Source organism: Heterocephalus glaber, unplaced genomic scaffold, assembly GCF_053883595.1.
Source record: "Heterocephalus glaber isolate CG9 unplaced genomic scaffold, H.glaber_assembly_v1.0 deba00001579, whole genome shotgun sequence".
NCBI lineage: Eukaryota > Metazoa > Chordata > Mammalia > Rodentia > Bathyergidae > Heterocephalus > Heterocephalus glaber.
In genome coordinates, this window is record NW_028258360.1 from 8,642,280 (window position 1) to 8,665,742 (window position 23,463).

The window sequence follows — 23,463 nt, forward strand, 5'->3', positions numbered from 1 at the left end:
CCCAACCTATAAGCACATCAAGTGAGATCCTTGCAGGGCTGCTTTTCTGTTGTTAATGTCAGCGCTTAGCACTGCGTCCTAGAGGTGGAAATCACTGTAACCCCGCGCTGTTTATGCGCCGTATGGGAGGGCAAGGTACTGCCTTAGGACTTCGGCTGCTGCGTTTATCTCAGACCCACGCACAGCGTTGGCCAGGAGACTCGAGACTCGGGTGGGTCTCTCGGGGCGACCCAGGGCCGGGGCTGACTGCGCTGCACTCTCAGCAGTCACAGCAGGGCCTTAGAGAAGACTTTCTGAAGCTTACAAAGTTCTGATTCACATTTGAAGGAGAAACTCATAATGTAGAAAAGAAATTGTAATCAAAATAAAAACCACTGAGCGTCTTTGCTTCCAAAGTTTTGTAACTTGTAGGTCTTCTTCTCAAATGATGACTGCAGATGGATAGTCAAGGTTTGATTCAACTTTTTAAAAAAATTTTTGCGAGTCGGTGAGAATAGGATTTGCTTTCATAATACCGCTGAGGAAATAGAAGTGTTTTTTGCTGCTTAAAAATATACATTTCCTGGGCTGGGGCTTTAGCTCAGTGGTTCCGGCACCTGCCTCGCAAGTGCAAGGTCCCGAGTTCGATCTCCAGTACCAAAAAAAAAAATACATTTCCCCTTCTCTCTACTTCTGTTCTGGCCTGCTCCTTCCCACGCAAGGTTTGTGTTCAAATGTAGCTCCTCGGCCAAGTGAGGAAATAGTAAGTCACAGGGCTTGGCAAGGTCACCAAGAAACATACAACTATGAAGCAGGAGGAGGGCAGGACCATGACAGGGCCGTTCAGCAGGGCAGTGTGTCAGCTTTGGGAACCCACAGAACTTGACACATTATCACCCTGTCCTGCTAGGACCAAGGTCACCTGGTCTTTTTATCTGACTTCCTCTTCCCTTTCCATTGACCCATGCTGGATTCTGTAGCTTCCCCTACACTGAGAGCCCCAAGCCTGTCACCCTCACCTCCTGGGTCAGGCTTCTTTTCTGCCCATTGAGCAAGGAGCTGATCCCTAGACGTCCACTCTGTTTCCTGGAGAGAAAAATCATAGGCAAACAAAACAAAACAGAGCAGTAAATCCAACAGTGCTGACAGCAGACTTGTAGGAGCAGGGATAGGTGCAGCGGGCTCCGTGTGGTCCCGGAACAAATTTCCCTCAGATCTGGAAACATTTCTCAAAGTGCTTTTGAGTTTTTCAGTATCTTTTGCATTATGTCTTGTTTTGTGTTTTAGATTGCTCCTTTTGGACAAATATATACAATAATAAAACATAAAGGTCAGTCCTGGGGAGATATGCAACCTTTTGAAGCATTTTTATCTGACACCGGCTTAGACTGTCGTAACTGATGGTAGACATTTGTCCTGTGCAGTATTCACCCTGCAAGTACAACATAGAAGTAGTGACAGACAGTTTTCTTTGTCTCTCTGCTCGCCTTCAGCTGCCAACATGCCTTTGAAATCTTTATGCAGAATCTGTGCCCGGGACAGCCTTGCTTAGGGCTGATGATCAAAGCTTCCTTTTGATCACTTTGTAATCCTGGCATGACTCAGGAAATGCCAGGAATCCTTCCCCTGCTCTGCAGCACACAGTTTGTGGCATTTCCTTACTATAAACAGGCTGGCTGGGGTGGTCACATTTTGCTGTCAGCCTCGTATCTCTCGCCCACATAGCAGCTGTAGCACTGGGGAGGAGACCCCTTGGAAACACCAAAGAGAGACCCTAAGTGTCCTCCCAGACTCCTCAGAACAAATGCAAACATCTGTCAGCACCACTGTGCTTCTGCTAAGTGCGTGGGAAGAAAATGGCATTGGGATCATTAGCATTGTGGTTGTGAGAGGAATTTTATTCTCTTAGTGTAAATCATTATCCTTGAAGCAAAAAATCTTGCTCTTGATAATTCTTTTTCCAGATTGCGTTGGAAGTTAAATAGATATGCCAACTTGCTGCATATTTTGGCCATTGTTCAAAGTTATTGCAATCATATTATTTATATATGCATGCATATTACATAGGTATATTAATATTTGTGTCTATACAAACATGAACACATACTACATTGTTCATTTTGAGGTATCCATGAGTTGCCCAAGTTTTAATTCTTTGGGATAATGTTTGCAAATACATTAGAAAGAAAAGATATTTATATTTACCCTTAAATTGATAATACAAGTCTCCTATTGCCGATGGGTGTTGCCCTCCTGGAACATGCAGCCTTGCCCATTTGTGCATATTTTTCTAGAGTCTTTTTATATCCAAGGCAAGCATTTCAGTCCACGGCCCTAGGATGCATTATGTTGTCCATCAAGGCAGGAGCAGCCCACCCTTGTCCAGATTAACCCTGAGTAGAGAACCAAGTGCAGTGCAGCAGCTCATGGCTGAGTGTCCTAACTGTTCTTTCTCTGGATGCACTGCTTGCCTGAGTCCTAGGCCAGCAGGATATGACTATGGGTTCTTCCAGCAAGGCAAGCCTGACCACTCATTCCAGAAACAAGATGGGAAAAGTAATGGTGAAAGGCAGGAGTGGGATTTGTTCAGGAGAGAAGGCCAGGGCAGGCGGGGGCAAACATCGTCACGGCTGTCTCGGGCCTCACAAGAACACAAGCATATATAGGGAAGGCGGGCAGGAAGGAATGATGCAGTCGTCTGGGTCCGACCCTGGTCTGTGTGTGTGGTTTGGGGAAGCTCTGGGGAAGTCGGCATTGCTTGAGGGTGCAGCACAGTAGTTCCCCTCTGAGATGATCGCCCCTGCTTTGGAAGCAGCCTTGAGCTACAATGACTTCCGGCAAAGCTCCTCAGTTCCTGGTGGGTGTGGTTCTAGGACGAGGCCTGGGGACGTGGAGGCATCACTCCAGGGGTCTGGAACAGCTGGCAGCCTCTTGATGATGCTCCTGCAGAAACTCAGGTTAGTCCATCTCCCTGCCTTCAGCCTTGATGGAGGAGGGTTGTCCTGTGAAACACGGGTTGTACAGAGAATTTACCATAGACGAGGAGAAAAGACAGGAGTTTCTGCAGCTCAGAGAACACTGCTGTCTTAAGTCTTTCTCGCCTCTGAGACCGATACCGGCAGCCACAACTTAAGGTTTCCTGTGGCTCACAGTTCAGTCCGTAGTCAGCTGGTTGCAGGGGAGAGGAAAACTGCTCAGGCATCAGGTGTCCGGGAGGCAGGAGTCAAAGGAGGAGCTGGGGAGGAAAATAAGCCCTTCCAGTCATGTCCACAGTGACTGCCTCTTCTGACCAGACCGTGCCTCCTAACAAGTAGCAGTGAGCCCCAGGACCCAGCCGGGTTCCAGACACGCAGGCACTGGGGACATTGTAGATCTAAACCCCGTGACGGCTGTCAGGAAGGAGAGTGGGTGACTGTCCAAGAGTGCAATCCCATGGGGCGAAAGCCTGGGGTTTTTCTAGGGGTTTCAGGGTATGGAAAGAAGCAGCAGATGTGATTATTTTGGAAATATCTTTTCCTGGATCACTAAGCACCTTGAAGCTCCTCCGGGAGTTGCAGTTTTTACAAGGCCCTTTTCCCCTGGCTTCCAGAAGGCCTGCAGCTGTAGAGAAGGAGGCAGTAAGGGGCTGAACATATGATTTAGAGAAGTTGGGTCCAGAGTCATTGGGAGGAAGAACGGGCCTCATATCCACAGGGCTGCCCCTGGCTTTGGGCTGCCCACCCCTCCTTAAATGATTAACACGTCCCTGTGCAGTGCTGAGCAGGGATCTGACCCCACATTTAAGGTGACAGAGGGGACAGGTGGAAAACGAAGGCAGAGACGCCCAGCATCGCCTGCTTTTCCCTACCCACTGCCACCTGCAAGCCCGAGTGAAGAAGCACCGGTCCACCCCTCCCCTCCTGCCTGCTCTGTGGCCTCCTGGATTGGAATTTGCTAGCCAGAGTCCCCCTTCCACTGCCCCCCTCCACACGCTGTGGGTGCTCTGCTGAGTCCGTGAAGCCAGTCTTCACCCCGCCTGGTGGTCACTTCCGTGCCCCGGAACCCCCTTGGTGCCTGCTGCAGCTCCCCGCTTCACGGCTCTCCTGCTTCCGACGCAGGGTGTCCCCCACGTTTGCTCCTGTTCGGGGTCAGTCTTCTCCTGCATCCCAAAGGGCAGCCTTGCCAGACATTTCCCAGTTTCACCTTCAGTTGGCCCTCTTGGAGGGGACCATCTGCTAAAAGCTCCGCCTAGGGCCCTTGCTTCTCCACCAGTAGACTGAAAACACTCTGAGGTCCGAGACGTCGCTTTTGTTCCATCCTGTAACCGAATCACTGCTTCAGTGCCTGGCAGTCCATGGAGGGAAAACCTGGCAAATGACCGCACCTGTGGTAGCAGCCCTATTCGTGACCTTCCCTGAGCTCCTGTCCCAGCTCCTGCTCCTGCTGACCAGCTGAGGGCCCTGGGGATGTCCTGTGGCCACTCTGGGCCTCTGGGCTTTCACTGCCGTGAATATCAAACTTTTGCAAAGTATTATTTAGCAGGAGAAACTTCTCCAAAAGTTGTACGGGAAAGGGAACTGAGTTTTAAGGCAGAGAAAAAACTGAGTGTTTGTGCCGAGGACAGTGTAGTCCTGGCTGCTCTGCCTGCCGACCTGTGGCTGGGCCCTCGGACTTCTCTCGGGCCCCTGCACACTTCCGTGTAAATCCAGATTTCTTAAAACAACCCTGCGCCAAGGGACTTTGTCCAGAGGCCCCAGGGTTCGCCTCTGATCGTACTCAGTATCTGATTGGCTTCCCTGTCCTCCGCCATCGCCTCAGCTGGAACCCTCTCAGCCCTGGCGCTTCCTCCCGGAACTTCCTCTCCCTCACCTTGCACCTCTTCCTGCTCCTTGGCTCCAGCCGAGCTCTCCCGTGGCTGGGCTCTGCTCAGAGCCGAGTCCCATTTCTGATCCCCACTCCAAGCGGCTCCTGTTGCTGCCTCCACGGTGGTATGGTCTTCCACACTGTGCTTCAGTGTGTGTCAGCAGTGTGTGTCTTTACACGGTTCGAGGAATCAAACCCAGGACCTTCACATTGCCACGGCCATATATCCCCAGCTCTCTCCCCACCCACTCACCTCCTTTTCCCCTTAGTTCTTATTTTGAGACGAGGTCTTGCTAAGTCACTGAGTCGCCCAGGCTGAACTTGAACAACTGATCCTCTTCTCGCTCAGCCTCTCAGTATGCTGGGGATGCAGGCACACATGGCCATGCCCAGGAACCCCCGGGGAGCTGGTGGAGAGCCGACCATTGGTGCCCGGGGTCATTTCTAAGTGTGTGACAAGCGACAGCAAGGATGCACCCTTGGCTGCAGAGCAGGTGCCAAGCTGAGGCCCCACGTGATTGTCATTCTCACAACCAGCCCATGTGTTCACGCCATAGTCACCACACGTCCTGAGAGAAGTCGGGGCAGCTGCCTGATGTTAAGATAGAAGATGTTCCAGCTCTCCCAGCTGGGGGAGGGCACAGCTGGGCTTATGCCAGAACATGAACGACCCACGGCTTAGACTAGGTGAGTTTTCACATTTTTATACTGAGCAGGGCCTGTTTGCAGTCCGTAGTGATGACAGTCCTCATGGGGAGTCGGTGCCTGTGCAGAACGCGTCTCTGTTCCTCTATGCCCCCTTTCTCTCCTCTTCCTCCTTCCTCTCCCCATCTCTGAAGAAAGATCCCATTCTCTTTGAGAAAGCTCTGTCTTCCTGTTTCCTAGAATCTGTCTTTTATTTTGCTCTTAGTTTTAACTCTGGTGGCAGAGAGGCGCAGCTACTCTGGGTGTTCGCACATTAGCATCACTAATGAGTTCTGAGGACACAGCCTGGAGGCAGGAAACGTGGCCTAGGGACTGGGCCACATTTCTCCTCCTTTCCTCTGAGCCACTTCCTGTGCCTGAAAGGCTTTTCATGATGAACTGTGTTGTTGTGTCAGGAAACCGATTTCATATAATCCCCAAATTGTCCTCACAACCCAGGAAATGGTTAAGAACGCTGAGACCATTGTGACTTCTGCTTCTATCTTCAAAAAGTGCCCATCCTGGCATGCTACTTTTGAACTATTTAAGTAGATGATTCTAAACTCCAAAACTATGTTAATGTTAACTAATTATAAGAAGTTAATATCAAATAATTCTAATAAGGCTGTGTTACATCCTTTGTGTTGGTTAAATCGGTAAGATGTTTCACAGATATTCCTTGTAATTGTTGAAGAGTAGAGGAAATAATGCATTCGACATGTTTGGCTGAGTGTGCATGTTGTGTGGCAGAAGGAGGCTTGTTCTTGACATTTCTGACGTCAGAATATTTTGCAAATTAATTTTCAAATAAGTAAGCATGCCACCATCGGAATATGATTTTCCTGCCTACAGAAATGCTTGTATCATCAGTGCTAGGAGACCCCATCCACAGCACCTTCTAACTAGAATGCAGACCATGCCCCTGAGCTCTGAGATACCCAGGGCACCAACTGCTCTTTTGTCATTATTGTGTTAAGTGAGAGACAGCCTGAGGAACAACGAACTGACTTTATAAACTCATGTGAGAGTTTTACTGTTGTGAAATATTCACTAATATCAGAAAAATAATCCTAAGTTTAATATTGAAAAGATGTAATTTTCACTATGCAAACATTTTGTTGATAAATAGTGATATTTGTTTAAATTATTGAGCAATGCTACATGCAGTTAATAATGCAACATATAATACAAGTACAGATAAAAAATGTAAATACAGAAAGCAAACAAGAATAAGAAGAATACAAACAGACTTGCTGTTATTAAAATTTACTGTGGGCACCAGTGGGCTCACAGGAACATTGATAAGAATATTCTTGATCTTCTGCTCTCCTGTGTTTGACATAAGAAAACCAACACTGTCCTATTACAGGAAATGCCTACTTTTCAGAGCATATCCTGTGTCCGTAAAATTAAGCCTTGCTCCTTTCCATCTATTCAAGGATCCAAATTTGCCCGCATTTTATTTGAAACACTGCCCAATTTTAAACTCTGTCACTGTGTTCAATTGAGTGAGAAAGCTTGTGACAATTCTCTTAACCTCACAGCTACTCTCATCAAGAGTAATGTTGGACAGAATGAAAATCACAGTGAAAGCTGTAGGGTCCTCTGTGAAGATCTGGCTCATCTACGTGAATGCAGAGGCTAACTGCAGACACTTCCTGCCTTGCCACCTCAGCAGGGAGAATTTCAGTTTGGGGACACCACAAGCCCCTGAGCATGTCAGCTGTGCCTGTGACGGGGGCTCAGGACAGCACAGAGCTGCCTGAATTAGGTAGGGAACAGGAAGCATCAGCACGCAGGAATGAGCTGGGCAGCTGCGATGACTTTGAGCGTCAGGTGGCCTTCAGGGTGAGGCATGTGCACAGTGGAGGGCAGAGATGAGCGCGCCAGTTCTCATCTGAATGCATTACTCAGTGGCTTTGCATATTTTTTTCATTCTCACTGAACCATTTCACCCTTTAGTAACACTTTCAAACTCAGGTGGTCTGCAAACTTTTGACATGTTAAAAAAATGGAATTTCGAACTGTGCAGAAAGTTGATTGGAAAGCAGTAAGAGTTGACCACACTTACTCTCCCCCAGGTCAAGCTCATGCCGCCAGCTCCCAATGATGACCTGGCCACGCTCAGTGAGCTCAACGACCGCAGCCTGCTCTATGAAATTCAGAAGCGCTTCGGGAACAATCAGATCTATGTGAGTGCCCTGGGGATCGCCTTTCCACTGTTGTCTTCACCCTGTAGTGGCGCAAATATTGCAGATAACGGGTTCCTGGGGGCTTAGGCCCGTGGGCGTGGCTTGGGTTAGATTTCTGAGTCCGGGTTCACACTGTCTGTGTTATAAGCAAGGTCAGCTGAAATCCAAGCTTTGGAGCCAAGTGTAAGCCAATACCCAGTGCAGACACAAGTGCTGGCTACTGTTGCTTCCCTGCGGTGGTGACTGCCAGGGAAGGTCTTGGTAACACCGGCAGGGTGTGAGACCGCTCCTAAAATGCAGTCCTCCTCAGCAGCTGGGCCACAGCCTCAGTCCGGTGGGGAAGTTGAGGAGGACCAACTGAGAGGGCCAGTCTTGCTGCTCCAAATGATCGGGAAGTGTCTCTGTCTGGAAAGCAAATAATCCATGCCTGATTTCTGATAATAGGATAAAAAATTTTACTCAGATGCCAAGCAGCATGGAACGTTGGTTTACAGCAATTTTATTCTTGCTTATCTCTTCTTCCAATACTGATAGATAATAATATAGATTCCCTGTGATCCCAAAGCCCCTCTCCCCCCACCCCCCATTGATTTTATCTCTGACACAAACCACAGAGCAATTCAATCAGAATGTCTATGGAGAAATCTGATTACGCACATACCTCTTATCCTCTCTTGATAATACCCATTTTTCCTAATCTACTGAGAAATTGATGAAGTAATTTTCATGTAAATGTGACCTGTGCAGTTTCCTTAATAAGTGATACGTTGTCAGAGGCTGGTTAGTCTATGAAATGTAGTAGAGCATCTTAATGCTTGGATAAATTGCTGTTGCCATAAATATGCTTAAAATTAAATGATTTCTATCACAATTAGTGCAATTGACTCATCGCCATAAAGTGGTGAGACCTGATTACATCGGACTCTGCTCCCACCCTGGACAAGTGTGCGCTGTTTCTGTATCATTTTTATTAGTCTTTGCCCCAGCATTATTTTGGTTTTCTTTTTTAACCTTTTCCTTGTCACGACAGTATTAGAAGACCGTAGCGCAGGAAGACCGAATTGTTTGTACACCTTCATCCCCGGCTGCTGGCCCTCTGGCTCCATGCCCTAAACACAGACTCACCAGCTTCTCTCCCTGAGATGGTCCTGTCTCAGCCGCAGCCCAGCCGGCCCGGCCCTCACCACAGCCCCTGACCGCCCGGGGACCACCTTCCTCTCCCTGGCGCCTCACAGTGGACCTCGGTGGTCTCCACTGCTTCCTGGGACTCACCTTGCTCATGGGAGGGAAGCAGGGTCCTTCTGTGGCTGAGGCCGTGGGCCCTTCCGGCCCGGGTCATGGCCAGGGCTCAAGTGGCCCTGCATCAGGGACTTCTGTGAGACTCTCTGCTCGCCGAGCTTTCCTGTCGAGTCTGTGGAATAGAGGGCTTCGGAAACTCCCTCAGACCCTCCTTTTTAAGTATTTTCCTAGTCTACGTCTGCAGTACAGCGATCACATTGCTTGTGGGAAGCTGGTGCGCACACGTAGCGCATCTCACTTACTTTTCATCTTCTTTCTCGCCTCTCCCTCCCCCGTCTCCTGGCCTCCTTCCCTTTTGCAGTAGATTTGTCTCCCTGTTTCTACTGTCTGTGTTTTAGTTTGCTCTTTATTTACGCTTTGGGTTTCTCGCAGAAGAGAAACCGTGCTATACTTAAACTTGTGTGCCTGACCTATTTCATTTAACATTAAGGTCTCAAGATGCGTCCATTTTCCTATAGATGACTCAAGTTTATCCTTCTTTATGGCAAAGTAGTGCTCCATTGTGTGTAACATCACGTTTTCTTTATCCATTCATCTGCTGATGGGCATAGAGGCTGCTTCCAAGATTTAGCTACTAAATCTGTGCTGCTGTAAACATGGGTGTGCATATATGCCTGTAATATGACGTCTTTGACTCTTTGGGGAAGATACGTAGAAGGGCAATGCCTGGGTTAAATGGAACTTCTCGTTTTAGTTTTTTGAGGAATTTCCACACTGATTTCATAGTGGTTGTACAAGTTCAGTTTTCCACCAGCGAGGTAGAGGGTTTCTTTCCCTCCACAGCTCGCCAGCCTGGGTTCTTGTTTGCTTTCTTGCTGGTTTCAGAGTCTTGTGTGTGTAAGTGAACCTTGCCTGGCTTCCTGGAAAGCCATGATGTCAGTACCCCACCCTGGTTGGTGACATTAGGTTTAGGGGGCCTCTGACTCCAGCGATGAACCTGGCACTCCTCGAGGACTGAGCCCCCCCATCATGTGGCCACAAGGCCTGGCTGGCGTGTTCCAGCCTGAGTGACACCTTCTCCCCCTGTCTGTCATAGCCCGGCTCTCCCTCTGCACAGTGCCCTGAATTCGCGGTGCTCTTTGCTGTCCTTGTCTCTATCTGAATAAGTGGAGGTCACGTTCCCTAACTTGCTGAAGCTCACGTGGGCTGTGGACTTGCCACCATGTGAGGCGTGGCTTTCCTCATCCCATAGCAGAAGAACCAAAGAGCTAAATCCTCCAGGGTCAGTTTCCTAAATGAGTGCTTGAAGTTATGGAGCCCATGTTCACACCCTGTGGATCGACACGCCATTCAAGCATTGCGGACTTATAATATGTGCTTTTCAAACGTCTCACCTGCACATTTTATTAGCAATCTGTAAAGAAAGTAAATATTTTTAGAGACTCTTACTGCAGTTGGATAGTGAAATTTGAGTCTGTTGGATCTAACAAGAATTTGGGTTTGTATTTTGTATGTCTTCTTTTCTCATCTCATTTTTCTAGTGATCCATGTTATACGTTTATCAAAGTATCAGCCCGTGATTAACGGGGGTGAGAAGGCGACGCCTCTCCCCACACATCGGCAGTGCTGGTCTGGCAGACAGGCCGCATCCTGACACTGCGGCTGCTCACCTCGCTCCCCTGCCCCTCAGCCTGGCCCAACCGTGCTCAGAGCTGTGCGCCCTAAGCACGCAGCGGTTCACTTTTCTTCCCATTGAGCTTCCGATATCCTGCAAGTCCAGAGTCTGCAGCAGCTCAGGTGTCTGGATCCAGTCTGCTGCCCAGCTCGTCTCTTGGCCCCAGGGCCACAGCTCTCCCCTCGGGCTCTGCGATGTGGCCTGAGGTCACCGAGGTGTCCAGCGAGCACAGGTGACGCTTGTGCCCAGGGCTGCTGCCTCGTCTCCACGTCTGCTCCTGTCTCGTGCAGCACTGCCTTGCTTTGCCTCGTCCTCTGCACACTCCCCACCTCCAACATGCTCTGCAGTTTCCTAATCAAGACCCCTCATTGTCTACATCTCCTACACACGTGTTTATGTGTGCAGTGCACACCCATGCGTGCACATACAAGTGCACAGCCCGGCATACCCACACCAGTAGAATGCAAGCTCCCAGGGCCAGGACCTTCGTTTCCTTTGCTGCCACATATGGGACACATAGAAGTTGCCCAGTAAATCTTGAATAAATGAAAACCCTCTTAGACTCAGTACACATTTTTAGCCCAAGAGGAAAAGTCAGTATTTTTTTTAACCTGAGGCAGGGATGAGCATTAACTTCATTGGAACCAAGGTAAAATATGTCAACTGCATCAACCAGGACTGAGCAAGATATTCATGACTTCCTACTGTAGCCCTGATCTTTCAAAACCAACTATAAGTTGCTCTGATCTTAACTCATACAAAATGCATTTAGACCCTAGACTGGGGAGTTTGTAGCATCTGCAGCAACATGAAGTTCCCAAACCTTCAAGCAGAAAACATGGCAGGGGGCGAGGCCTGTGCCCCCCTCCCCAAAAGGCATAGAATGAATTGCTTTGGCTCCTGAGTGGTTGCAGCCAGGCCAGCAGCTGCAGTGGGACAGAATACGCCTGCAGGCTCCTTTATGCATGGTAGGGAAGCAGACTCTGCGTCCAGCACTCCAGGGACTGGAGGCCCAGCCAGAAAGAGGGACCCAGTGACCACAGAGCTCCACCCAGAAGCAGCCAGAGCTGGCACCAGGCAAACCTTGCATGGCACTCTGGGTGCCCAGCATGCTGATGGGCCACTCAGTGACCCCCCTGAAGGAGGCGCGGCAGCCTTGCCATTGGCTGACACACCCCGGGCCTGTGCTCCGAGTCCCCAGCCTGCTCTGAAGACCCTTCAGGGCACACAACAAGTGCCAGCTTCAGAAAACAAGGAAATGTGTTAGATTGCTGAGATGAAGTCGGGTGTGGTGGTGCACACTGTGATCCCAGCACATGGGAGGCTGAGACAGGAGGACAGGAGGATCAACATGAGTCCACGCCCAGCCCGGGCTACATAGTGAGTTCAAAGCCAGCCTGACCTATGTAGTGAGACCCTGTCTCAAAAGGAATACAAAACAATGATGAAATAAAGAAAATCTCTGGGTTTCTGCAATTTAAACATTTCCTTCTTTGCAATGCATTTAGAATGTTTCACCATTTCATCAAATCAGCCTCTTCAGGTTTGAGCACTTATAGGTAGTCATATTTTAGGATTTTGTCACTAACTTTGACTTTGTCATTAATTACTTAGAGTTAATGATGTCTGTGTCCTGCTTAAGAAATTTTGTAAACTGTCCTTGTTTATCACAAAATATGTTTTCAAAGACTATCGTTAATTCTTTCAATAATTACGGCAATGTAAAAACATTCTTCAGTAGAAAAATACAATGCTACAATACTTTTTATTTTAAAGTTTCCCATCTCTCTTCATCACCAGCATCTCTTCTACCTTTTCTCATCATCTACTTTCTTGCTTTATTTTTCTTCTCTGAAATTTAGTGGCGCTTTTCAAATGCTATAGTAACAGTGTCCCTTTTCCCATCACCTTTAGCTCTTTTCTTCTTTATTTGGCTATTAAGTCCTGGCCAGACCCTCTCTAAGTAAGCGGTCTGTCCCAGGTCACCTGACAGAATGGTACTCACACATAGTGTCGGGGCTCAGTGGAGCTGTATTCTGAGAGCACACTTGTGTCCTCAGCAGCTTCATAAAGACCAGGACTAGAAGGAGCCCTTCCCCCCCACACAGCAATCATTACAAAGCATTCTGGGGTCCACAACTATGGGTAAGTTTGTCTCATCCTTAAAATTTGTATACAGGCAGTCTCTTTTATCATGTTTCACTGATCGTGTTTCTGATAGCAGCTGCACTGTTGCTTGTAGAAGTAGTTACTCATTTTCATTTCCCAACAATAAGCTACTATCTGAACACATTCTAATTTATCTATGTACTCCTAATTGAGCAACCTTTGGGTTAATCACTTTTTGGTTATTATGAGTAATATAAATAGTCTGTTGCCTCTTTGGGGGGTCCACCCATAAAAGTATGTATGTGTGGTAACACACAGTAGTATTCCCATGGAGTGTCCTCTGGGATGGAGCCCAGCACCCTAAACTCAGCATCCTAAAAGCTTCAGTGGAAGAAGCCAAATAGTCTTTAGTGTGGCGAGTATGATTTGTTGGATCGGTGTTTTTCAGATCCTAGCCTGTCTCGCCCTTGTGCTATAGCATCTCACTGTGGTTTTAATTTGCATTCCTCTGATAATTAATGAGGATGCCGGTAGATGCTTGGTGCTCACTTGCTTATCTTCTTTCATGAATTGTCAATTCAAGTGTATTGCCGTTCTTGAAGAATGAGTTTAATTTTTCTTCCAGATGTGGAGGAGTTTTCGATATCCAGGTACACATGCTGGAAGCATTTCCTTTCAGTTTCTGGCTTGTATCGTTCTCTTCCAGTGGTATCTGTGGGTGAAAAGAAGTTTGTGAGTTTTACAAATTATTTATGGTTAATGAGTTTTGAGTCCTGCTTAAGAAGTCTCGGCTTTGGTTATAAGGATGCTCCTGTGTATTTTCTTCCTGAAGTTTGATCGTTTTAATTTTTCCGTTGAAGGCATGTCACCCACGTCAACCTGATTTATTTCACAGCGCTAACAGAGAGGGGGCAGACTAATGATGTTTTCTCGTGTGTATCTTTGCTGCACTGCAGTGAAACCTTCACCATGACTTAGATGGCCATGGGATGGAGCTCTTTCTCAAATCTGTTTTCTGTTGTATTCATTTGTCCTTAAATGGATTCTGAAATATCTTAACCATTATAGCTATAATACATCTTGATGGATAGAAAGTTCTCTAACTCTATCTCTGGACCCCTGTATGTACTCTACCATCAATTAAGAAATTTCTATTGGATTTTTACTGGAATTACGTCAGATACATAGGTTAGATGGGAATAATTGAGATTTTTACATCTCACTTTCCATTTTATGGACTGTTACCTCTTTCTTTGAGTTGTCAGTTTCTCTACCATATTTTTTACTTTTTTGGTATAAGAAGTCTGGGCCATATGTATTAAACCTATGTCTAGGCATTTTTCAAGCTTTGAGGTTATTTTCTAACTATGAATAAGAAGAAAATTTCATTTTCTAATTGTTTAAATATGATACACAGAGAAAAATACTTTTGATTTTATATGATTACCTTTTCATTATCAAATTTTGTCAATTCATAATAAATATTTATTATGGAGATTCTATTCCATTTTTTGCATACAATGTCATTCTGTGAGTCATGACTTTTATTTCTCATTTTCAAATCCTTGTACCTTCTTTTCTGTCTTTCCTTGTGTGATTGTCCATAAAAGAATGACTGGAAGCTGAATACCGTGCCTTTCAGTCCCAGTGTTTCGTCACTGGTCCTTCAAGTGGCTCAGCCACCGCTGCTGTTACTTTTCCTTTGACCTTAATGGCTCTAGAATTTACCACTGTGTTTAAATTGAGGATGGGGACTGAATGTTATTAAGTGTTTTCCTTCCACTTAGGAAGATGATCATATGTACCTTTTAAATATTAGTGAAGGTTTTTTTAAACATAAAGCCAAACTTGCATTTATAGAGTAAAGCTCACTTGGTTGACATGTATTTCTTTTCTGTCCTTTTTTCTAAATAGTTTGATTCAATTTGTCACTGTTTTGCTCCAGACTTTTTGTATGTATTTTTATGAGAGAGGTCAGCATGTAAATCTGCTTTTTTGCAATATACTAGTTAAACTCTGATGTCCAAGTCTTGCAGGCCTCTTAAAGACAAATAAGAGGTGTTCCTTCTTTCTTTTTCTAAATAATCTGTATAACACTTTGTTTTAATCAGTACCAGGAGGAATTCACCAAAGTAGCCTAAATATTCTTTGTGAAAAGGATTCATAGACATTGATTCTATTTCTCTCATGGAGAAAGAACTAGCTAGATTTTCAGTTACTTCCTGTGTTGGCTTTGCGAAGATGTGCTGTCCTGTCTTTGTCATCCACCTTACCTAAAGTAAACACCCAAATCCAGTGGCCCCATCCTTGTGTCTGTGAGACCTGTAGTGATGTCCCTTCTGACACTGGAATGGTGTACCTCCTCTTATGTCTTTAACCAGTCTCGTTACAGTATTGTCAATAGTAATAGATTTTTCAAAGGCTCACAATTTGGCTTTTTTTCTTCTATTCCACTGATTTCTACTATGTATTATTTTCTTCATCTATTTCTGCACAACTTGGTGTTAATTTTAAGAGCTCCTTGAAATGCACACACTCAAATCATTACGCTCATCCTTCTTTTCCAGCATTTTCAAGTATACCTTTCACACCAAGTACACCTTCAGTGGGTTCCCACAGGATGCAGTATGCTGTAATCAAAATATTTTCTTATTTGCATTTTTATTCTTTTTTCACTCCTGGGTTACTTGCAGATACACAGTATATTTTCTGAAAGTTTGGTGATTATTTTAGGCGCCTATTCTTGATTTCTATATTTTTAGTTAAATGACAGTTTTAAAAACATTAATTTTTATTGTGTATACCTGAAGTGTGCAACACACTGTGGTGATATACACGGACATACCTAAATGATTATTGTGTTTAAGAAAATTAGCATAGCTTTCACCTCAAATCATTTTTTTTTGTTCTGTAGTAAAAGTCCCTTAACCTTCCTACCCAGTTTCCAATACACAATAAAGTTATCCTAATTCTACTTTGATCAGAGAGCACACTTCTGTTCCTAATACCTTCTAAATTTACCAAATTTCTCTGTGTTTAGTTCAAGGGAATCCTTATTCCAGCAGTGCACTCTATAAATCAAAACTTTGTCTGCTTATTCCATTAATTCCTAAGAAAAGCTGGTAAAGTTCCTCACTGTCATTGTCAATTTGAGTTTTTCCTCCTTGTATCTGTCTTTGTTTCATATAATTGAGTTGGGTTTTATTATGATGGAAATTTAGAACTGATGTATCTTCCTAACTGATTTGTCAGTTTACCATTAGGAAATGCCCCTTTGTATTTCTGTAATGCTTCCTGAATTGCATTTTCTGTGCATTAAGGAGTGCTACAGTGACCTTTCCTGCTGTGATTATTGGTTATTGCTTCATCCTTTCACTTTCAAATTTTCTTACTCTTTACATTTCAGCCTTTTGTTTTTGCTTTTATCAGTCCATGTTTTTGGTACATGATGATGACATTCACTGTAGGGAACTGTACAGTACACTATACATTTCACTTCGGTTTCCCCCTTTCCCCCACCCATGTTTATTTTGCCATCATCGGGTTCATTTATTTATCTTAGAAGACCTTACAAAGTTAATTATCATGTATACAGATTGAATGTAGCACCTATTCAGTATTTTAATCTAGTTCATACTTATCTTTAAAATATTTAGTAACTTTACATTTGCTGTAATTGCTGGTATGCTTGGGTTTAAATCTATCATTTTATCTTTTCTTTTTCCATCTGTCCTTTGTGCCTTTATACCTCACTACTAAATTTTTTAATTAACAAATTATTTTCTTTTTGTGCTTTAATAATACTTCAGATTTGTTTCATCATTATTCTACAGCAGCATAGAACTCACTACTCTGTTTACTTCTCCTTATGTACATGTCATATGTTTACATTCTGCATTTTTTATTCAGTCTGATTCTCACAAAATTCTTCTCAGATAAACACTTAGAATTCAACCATTTCACTTGTTACATGTTTAGTGGAACAAAATCTATTGGTTTTATTTAATTTAACATTTGCATTTCTTTAATTATAATATTTGAAACAATTTGCAAAATGTTAAAGCATGGTTTTCACATATTCATTATCTTTGCCAGAATGATTTTTAAATTATGTCATTTTTAATTTTTAAAAACACTTAAGTCTGTGGCTCATGAGTTATTTACACCTTTTCTTCACAGACTTTTATTGGGGACATCCTCCTGCTGGTCAACCCATTCAAGGACCTCCCAATTTATTCTCCCATGGTAAGTGTAAATTTTAAAATATCATTTAGTCCCATAGAATAACACTCACTAGGGATTCTCATATCTACCCAGTGAATGATTAAGAAGAGACAAATCAAACAATAATTAAAGTCATACTTCTGAGAAAAAAAATTAAATTCTCTGAGTCACATGAGTCACTTTAGTTTGTTCCAAAGCAACTTTGAAGATCAGTAATTTTATCAAAAATATTCTTTGTACTTAAAAGATGTAATTCTGCTATGACTGTTCACTAGACAGACTAAAATTAAATAGTACAGAGCCACATTTCCTATACATGTTTGACAGATCCGAGACCAACTGGTGCCGAGCTTACTTGAGCATGGGCCTCCTGTTTGAAGAGGTTCTGTCCCAGTAAAGCAGCAGGACAAGAGCAGTGACACCACGTGTGGCAGTCTTTCCAAAGGACAGGCTGGGTTTAGGTATGAGGCCCTCCAAAGCAAGAGGCAAATTACATGTAGGAAAATATTCCAGCTAGCTGAAAATATGGTGTGGTTTTCAATAGCAATGGATCAAAAAATATTACTGTATATCATAGGAGCTCCCTGTTTTTGTGTGTACCCATGAGACTGGTCCACTTGTGAAGCATAAATCCTAATACAGAGCACGTCCATGACAAAGGGAAGCCGGGGAGTAGGTATGGAGCCCTGCAGCACGAACATACCAATGATACTGCAGGGAGCCAGGGAGAAGCAAAGATAGAGACAGAGGAGACAGAGAGAGGTGGAAACTCTCCACCTTTCAAGGAGTCAAATACTTCTCACATGCATAGCTCCTGAGCACAAGAGAGTCCTGCTTACACCCACCCTGCACCCTGCATTCCAAAGTGCAATTCCACGTGGCCTTCAAACTGACTTGAAACTTGTCCACTCTCCTCCTTCCATTCCACCCACCCGGACCTCATGCTGGGTAATCTGAGTCCCCGGGGAGGGATGGCAGGGAGAAGCCTCCCATTATCATTTCAGAAGTTCAACCAAAGATTAGCATTAACCTGATCTGTGGTTATTATTAAATAGTTCTGAGGACAACTCAGTGCTATTTCTCACTGTGCGGTTGTGGCATAGTTAATGTTTCTGTAAATATTTTAGCATAGCAATGCAAGCAGTGCATCAATGTTGTATGGTGTACAAATACTAAATATCATGTTCATCTAATTTATGTAAAGCAGTCACACTCTTAAAACCATCATGCAGATCAAGAAATAAGAGTATGAGTAGCATCTTCCATGTTCTTGTGTGTAGCAACATAATAAATACAGTAGGAAGTGGAGTAGGCTTTTGCTTTTGTGCTGCTATATAAAATCCCCTTTTGTGGCTGGGCAGGATGGTGCACAGCTGCATCCCAGCTGTGACACAGACTGAGGCAGATGGGCCACGAGTTGGAAGCCAGCCTGGGTAATTTATAGAGAGTCTGTTTCAAGGTAAAATTTAAAAGTGCTGAGGATGTAGTTTACACTGGGTTCAATCCCCACTAGCAAAAAAATAAATCCCTTTGTGTATATATGGAAATCAAATTATTGATGGAAATGTGGCCTGTTTCAGCAAGGGTATTACTACCAGGAGCATTCCCACACATGTACTTAGATAACATATATACATACCTTGGTTGCTGGATGTATACCTAATAGTGAAATTGGTGGGTCAAAGTGCATATTTATGTATTCAATTTTGAGAAATATCAACAATTTTCTAAGTTGTGCTAATTGATGCTGCCCCCAATAGATTACAGAAATTCTACTTGCTTTGCTTCTTTGGGTAAATTTTATTTGTTGTGTTTGTCTGTCATTCTACTAGGTATATCCAGTGGCATCTTCTTGTTGTTTTGTGTTTCTCTGATTAGAAGTGGGATTGGCCACATTTTCACATAATTTTTGTCCACTGCCAGCCTCTTTTGTGAGGTATCTGTTCAAGGCTTTAAAATGAAAAGGATTACAATTGTGATGTCACCTTTTCCTTCACGACGGAGATTTAAGTATTGCAGAGTCTCCATGTATGTGGAAAACATCTTAAGATACGGGGTCAAGATTAATTTTTTTTCTTTAAGCGCATCAGTTTGACATAAACCTGTTTCTTAGAAAGACCTCCCTTTTCCCACTACCTCACCCTTTTGCATAAATCAGCTCACCAAACACGAATGGTTCATTCCTGAAATTCTCTCGTTGTTCCACTGGTCCATGATAAGACACGGTGACTTCTTGAACTCAAGTCCTCCACATGGACGTCAGAGCTGCCTTGTGTCTTCTTAGTCCTTTTGAGTCAGAATCTACTCACCAGTACCCTGAGATGAGAGGGTGCAACATTCCCCGGGATTTTGAATTTTATTGCATTAAATTTAGGAACAACTAAACACATAAGTGTTTCTAAATATACTCATTTGTTTGGGTCTGTAAAATTCTTCTCAATAAATAATCGTATTTCTCTTTTCCGTGAGATTTCTTTTATAGCTCTGATTAAATACTGTTATACATAAATTGTAATGTCTATTTTCTAATTGTGGATGTTTATTGTATAAAAAATATTTTAAAAATAACGCCCCAAGCCCAGTAAGTTTATGAAATTCACTTAACTATAAAAGTATTTTTTAATTTTTCTATGTACACAATTACGTTGCCTTCAAAAAAGACCAATTTTGCCGGGAATTTAGCTCAGTGGTTTCACTGCCTGCTGCGCAGGTGCAAGAACCGGAGTTCAATCCCCGGTACCAAAAACAACAACAACAACAAAATAGTTTTATTTCTTTCTTTCCAACCTTTTGCTAGGCTTTCCTTTTTCCTCTGGATAAGATAACCATAGTATTTCCTTGAACACAAACTGTGATTTAGTATAAAAGAAGACAATTCTCCTGAACTTTTAGTAACTACATTAAGAATGAAGATGGTTATGAATCTATCATATTAAGGAGATTCCATTTTCTAAGACTTTAATAATTTTCTCTGTAGTGAAGGATTTTGATTTTTCTTAATTTTTATCTCGTCCATTTGAAACGCTCATTTTCTCATTTATTATTTTGTTTGTGAATTATATTTCCTGATTTTCAAATGTTAAATTTCCCTCTCATTTTTATATTTTAGTATTTTCTTTGTAATACTGGATTCTACTAGATAATAATTTAAAATTTTTACATCTATGTTCATGTCAGACATCAGCTTCTAATTTTTCTTTTACTGTTTTATCAGTCCTTCATGTTAAAATAAGCTTGCTCCATAAGAGAAATTTGAAAATGTTTCCCATTTTCTAGCCTCTGGGAGCATTTGTGAACACTTGGCATTCCTTCTTTCTCAGATGCTTAGAAGAATTTGCCCTGAACCAGTAGGGCCTTGTACTTTCTTTGTAGGAAGAATCATAGCTCTGGATTCAATTTCATTACATGTGTAGGGCTCCTCATATTTTTATTTCTACTCATGTTAGTTTTTAATAATTGTATTTTCTAAGAATTAAATGAACTGTATTTAATCTTCATAGTTTTGGCATAGAATTATTCATCATCCTGTTTGTCTATTAATATTTGTAGAATTTGGGGGGATTTTCTTTCTTTCCATATGCTGGTAATTTGAGACTTGTTAAAGTCAGTATCCAGTGAATTTATTAATTATAACACGCTTTCCAGGGAAAAACTCTTTTGGATTAATCTTTTATTGAATATTCATTCTCTATACAATTGACTTCTGTTTTTACTTTTATTCTTTCCTTCTTTTAGTTAGTTTGCATACATACAGCATTCATTTATTGCCTTTTTTAAAATCAGTATTTGAGGTTGTAATTTTTCATAAATCACAGATTTACTGAACTATGCATGTTGATATGCATACCGATATTTCACCAGCTCATTATCATTGAATTTAAGACATTGTGTTTCTATTTGTGATTTTTTTTCGGTATGAATTCTATGAAAATATGACCTTTTTTGGTACTGGGGATTGAACTCAGGACCTTGTGCTTGTGAGACAGGTGCTGTGCCACTGAGCTAAATCCCCAGCCCCTGAACTATTTTTTCCCTGTCATCTACCCTTTATCTTTGGGTATATAAGCTGGGTTTATTGGCGTAACAAGTTATTAATTCTCTCTTCTGTTTTTTTGAATCCCCTGATAAAATCATCTACTAATGGCAGATGTTAGGAATTTCTTTCAGTATTAAATTTTCCATTTCATACACTTGAAGATTTCCCCTTCTGTGGTGAAATTCTTTATCATTCCATGTTTTCATGTCAGTCAGTATTCCTTAAAATTTGGTGTCTGAGAACCTTAAAGCGGGGTCTTTCTCTGCTGTGTCTGTGTGTGTGCACTCATTTGTCTGTTTCTATTAAATGGAAATTTTTCACTAATGAACATTCCTTATCAAAGTTTTTTAGCGGCCAAGATGACATTATATTTTTCCGAAGAAGAATCATCTCGTTTCCCTCCCGGCGGGCAGGTGAGCTGTAGGCAGACATCCTGACCCAGCTAAGGTGGCTTGGTCGCACCTGCTCCCTCCCTGACCTGCAGCCCCACCTAGGCCCCAGGTGAGCAGCTGGTTTGCTGTCCATGTGGCTTTGCTCCGCTACTGAGCCCAAATCAGAGTAAGATGGTGTCTCCTTGGCATTGCAAAACTGCTAAATCTGTGCTCCGCTTTCCCCACATTTAACATGCGCTTCCTGTGCGGCCCGTGATCTTGGCTCAGAAGTAAGAGCATGCCCACTGAAAAGGCTGCACTGCCGGAGCCTGCTGGCTCTGTGCATTTTGGTTTTCTCCAGAATCTTGGCTCCTTAAATCCTAGCTGCTTTGGTGATTTTCTGAGGCCTTCAATTGGATGCTTAATTTAGCACAATTTTCATGGCTACTCCTGGTTAAGAGAATGAATCTGATACCAGCTTCTTCATTACAACTCTAAGGTAAAGGAGGCCGTATCTCATTTTATTGCATTGGTGTCAGAAAATCAGATTATTTGCCTCCAAACACCTTGGCCAGTTGGCGATTTCATATCCATCTGTCTGTACCTCCTAGGGGTGGAGTGGGGTGCTGAGAGAAAGCATAAGAATGCGCATGTGCTATTTAAAATTAACTAGAATGTGTTGCTCCTGGCTTGTATTTGTGCTGTCACAGATGATTATGGAGTTAAGAGAATTTTACGGTGAGACAAAGTCAACTTTGAATTACCTTCTGAAAAATAAATGCACAAAAATAACTCCAATTTACATTCTTCTGTGAATGTAGAGGTCAGATTCTAAGTCAGACACAGTAGAATATGGAGGTTGTTAGATTTGACATTTCTACACTATTTGGATCTTAGGATGGCAAAAGCCTGTTATTTGGTGGTTTGTTTATCTTGAAGGTGTCAACAGTATGACAGTTTTATGGCTTCAAATAATATGTTGTGTTTGCAGTTTTTTCAGAAATATATAATTCCAGAGGAAAGGAGAGGCACATTAAGAGGCATATTTCCTTATCAATGTATAAATAAGGTGAAATACATTGGAATAATTACCAAATAGTTCATTAAAACTTAAAATGTAATGTATGATGTCTATAACTATAAATATATTTTCTATAATTTATAAATACATCGATATAATTCATATAAATAAACTTACACCTGAGTTTTAACACATATATATATATATTAAGTATTTAACAAATGTGCTTAGTGTAAACACTGACCACTCATTATATTCACTATCTTCAACTAACTGTCATAGAATATGAGAAAGTAAATGGAAAAATATGAGGTAACAAATATATGAGATACAGTGTGCACTGGTGTAAAGCTTACGATAGAACTATCTACTTTTATAGCTCATAATGGAATTTAAAGTGCCTGTTGCTTGGATTTCACATCTGTTATTCAGAATCCAATAGATCGTCATCTCCTTGTTACAAGTAACAACCCACAAGTGTGGAGATGTGAAGTTGATATGAGAGCCTAGTTTTCTGTTGAGTTAGCAAATGTCCTCTGTAGTACATTGGAGCTCATTATTTTAATACTAGCTTTTTGTGTAAGACTCAATTTAAAGTGGTCTCCTTATTCTCTGGATGCACCAAAGAAAAATCCCATTTCTTTTCCTGTCTGTTGGCTATGATTGTATTTGTGTTGTTTTAAATGACGTTTTCTTTCAAATATTATAGTTTCCTCTTCTGCTGATTAGACATATTAAGATGGTCATATCTAGGAAAATAACATAGTAAGTATGATCATGTATATGAAGTATGATTCTGTTTATAAAGACCAGGAGAATTACTTGCTTGTTTCACGTCTAAACAACACTTGGAAACACGTGTGTTTCCCTCTGACTTTGCTAGCATTCATGTGCTGTGTTGAGCCTGGCATGTACTCATTTCTGGCTCCTAGCAGTAATCTGTCCTGGTGTAGAACCCCTTCCCAGCCAGCCACACACTGAGACTCACAAGAGCACTGGGCAGCAAGAAGCTCAGTCCACTGGATGCTTGCTCCCATGGCAACACGAGTCTGACAATCCCTGAGAAGAGGCCCTGGTGGGGAACTGAAGGA

General features: G+C 42.9%; 1 protein-coding gene across 10 annotated transcripts in view; it reads left to right on the forward strand.

Annotated features, from left to right (window-relative positions):
• The window catches only part of Myo16 (myosin XVI), a 531,552-nt gene that overhangs the window by 258,757 nt on the left and 249,332 nt on the right, over positions 1 to 23,463 (forward strand). For all 10 annotated transcript variants that reach the window (XM_087193116.1, XM_087193117.1, XM_087193118.1 and 7 more), the window contains 2 exons: positions 7,587 to 7,697; positions 16,900 to 16,965. In XM_087193116.1, coding sequence (XP_087049242.1) covers positions 7,587 to 7,697; positions 16,900 to 16,965 — 177 coding nt within the window. The remainder of the gene's footprint in view (positions 1 to 7,586; positions 7,698 to 16,899; positions 16,966 to 23,463) is intronic.